General features: G+C 43.7%; 1 protein-coding gene across 1 annotated transcript in view; it reads left to right on the top strand.

Annotated features, from left to right (window-relative positions):
* The first annotated feature begins 9 nt into the window (after positions 1–9).
* Positions 10–1,015, top strand: part of LOC106882501 (CAP-Gly domain-containing linker protein 2) — a 15,605-nt gene continuing 14,599 nt past the window's right edge. Inside the window, exon 1 of the mRNA XM_014933195.2 lies at positions 10–231. Within this exon, the coding sequence (XP_014788681.2) occupies positions 121–231 (111 nt within the window). The 5' untranslated portion in view covers positions 10–120. The remainder of the gene's footprint in view (positions 232–1,015) is intronic.

Raw genomic sequence — 1,015 nt, 5'->3', positions numbered from 1 at the left:
TTCAGATATTTTGAGTGCAAGCCCCAGTATGGTTTGTTTGCTCCAGTGCACAAGGTGACCCGTTTGGTGGGTGGCGTGTCCACCCCTAGCCCAAGGACACTGGGTAGCACCAGCCTTCGTATGTCCCGGGAACGCAGCGGCAGTCAGGAGTCAGTTAGCTCCATCAGCTCCACAGCCTCAAGTGTGTCTCGTAGTCGAGTGAGACTAGGAGTGACGGCTTTAAGCAGCCAGGTAGATAAACATATATATATATATATATATATATACACACTGTACTTCACCTTTCTCAGTTCTTGATTCTCCTATCATGTCATTTGTCATCCTTTCTCAGTCGTTTGTCATCCTTTTTCAGTCGTTTGTCATCCTCTGTCAGTCACTTGTCATTTTGTCAGTCACCTGTCATCCTCTCTCAATCTTCTCTCAGTCATCTGTCATCTGGTATCTTCTGTCAATCATCCATCTGACATCTCTTATCATCCATCTGTCATCCTCCATATGTCATCTGTCATCCTCCACTTGTCATCTGTTGTCCTTCACTTGTCATCTGTCATCTTCCATATGTCATCTGTCATCCTTCATCTGTCATCCTCCATATGTCATCTGTCATCCACCACTTGTCATCTGTCGTTCTCCATTTGTCATCTGTCATCCTCCATATGTCATCTATCATCCTTCATATGTCATCTGTCATCCTTCATCTGTCATCCTCCATTTGTCATCTGTCATCCTCCATATGTCATCTGTCATCCGTCATCCTCCATTTGTCATCTGTCATCCTTCATCTGTCATCCTCCATTTGTCATCTGTCATCCTCCATATGTCATCTGTCATCCTCCATATGTCATCTGTCATCCTCCATATGTCATCTGTCATCCTTCATATGTCATCTGTCATCCTCCATATGTCATCTGTCATCTGTCATCCTTCATATGTCATCTGTCATCCTCCATATGTCATCTGTCATCATCCATTTGTCATCTGTCATCCTCCATATGTCATCTGTCATCTTTCATAT

Source organism: Octopus bimaculoides, unplaced genomic scaffold, assembly GCF_001194135.2.
Source record: "Octopus bimaculoides isolate UCB-OBI-ISO-001 unplaced genomic scaffold, ASM119413v2 Scaffold_213642, whole genome shotgun sequence".
Lineage (NCBI taxonomy): Eukaryota > Metazoa > Mollusca > Cephalopoda > Octopoda > Octopodidae > Octopus > Octopus bimaculoides.
Note: the sequence above shows the minus strand (reverse complement) of the source record. Positions and strands in the feature narration are given on the sequence as shown.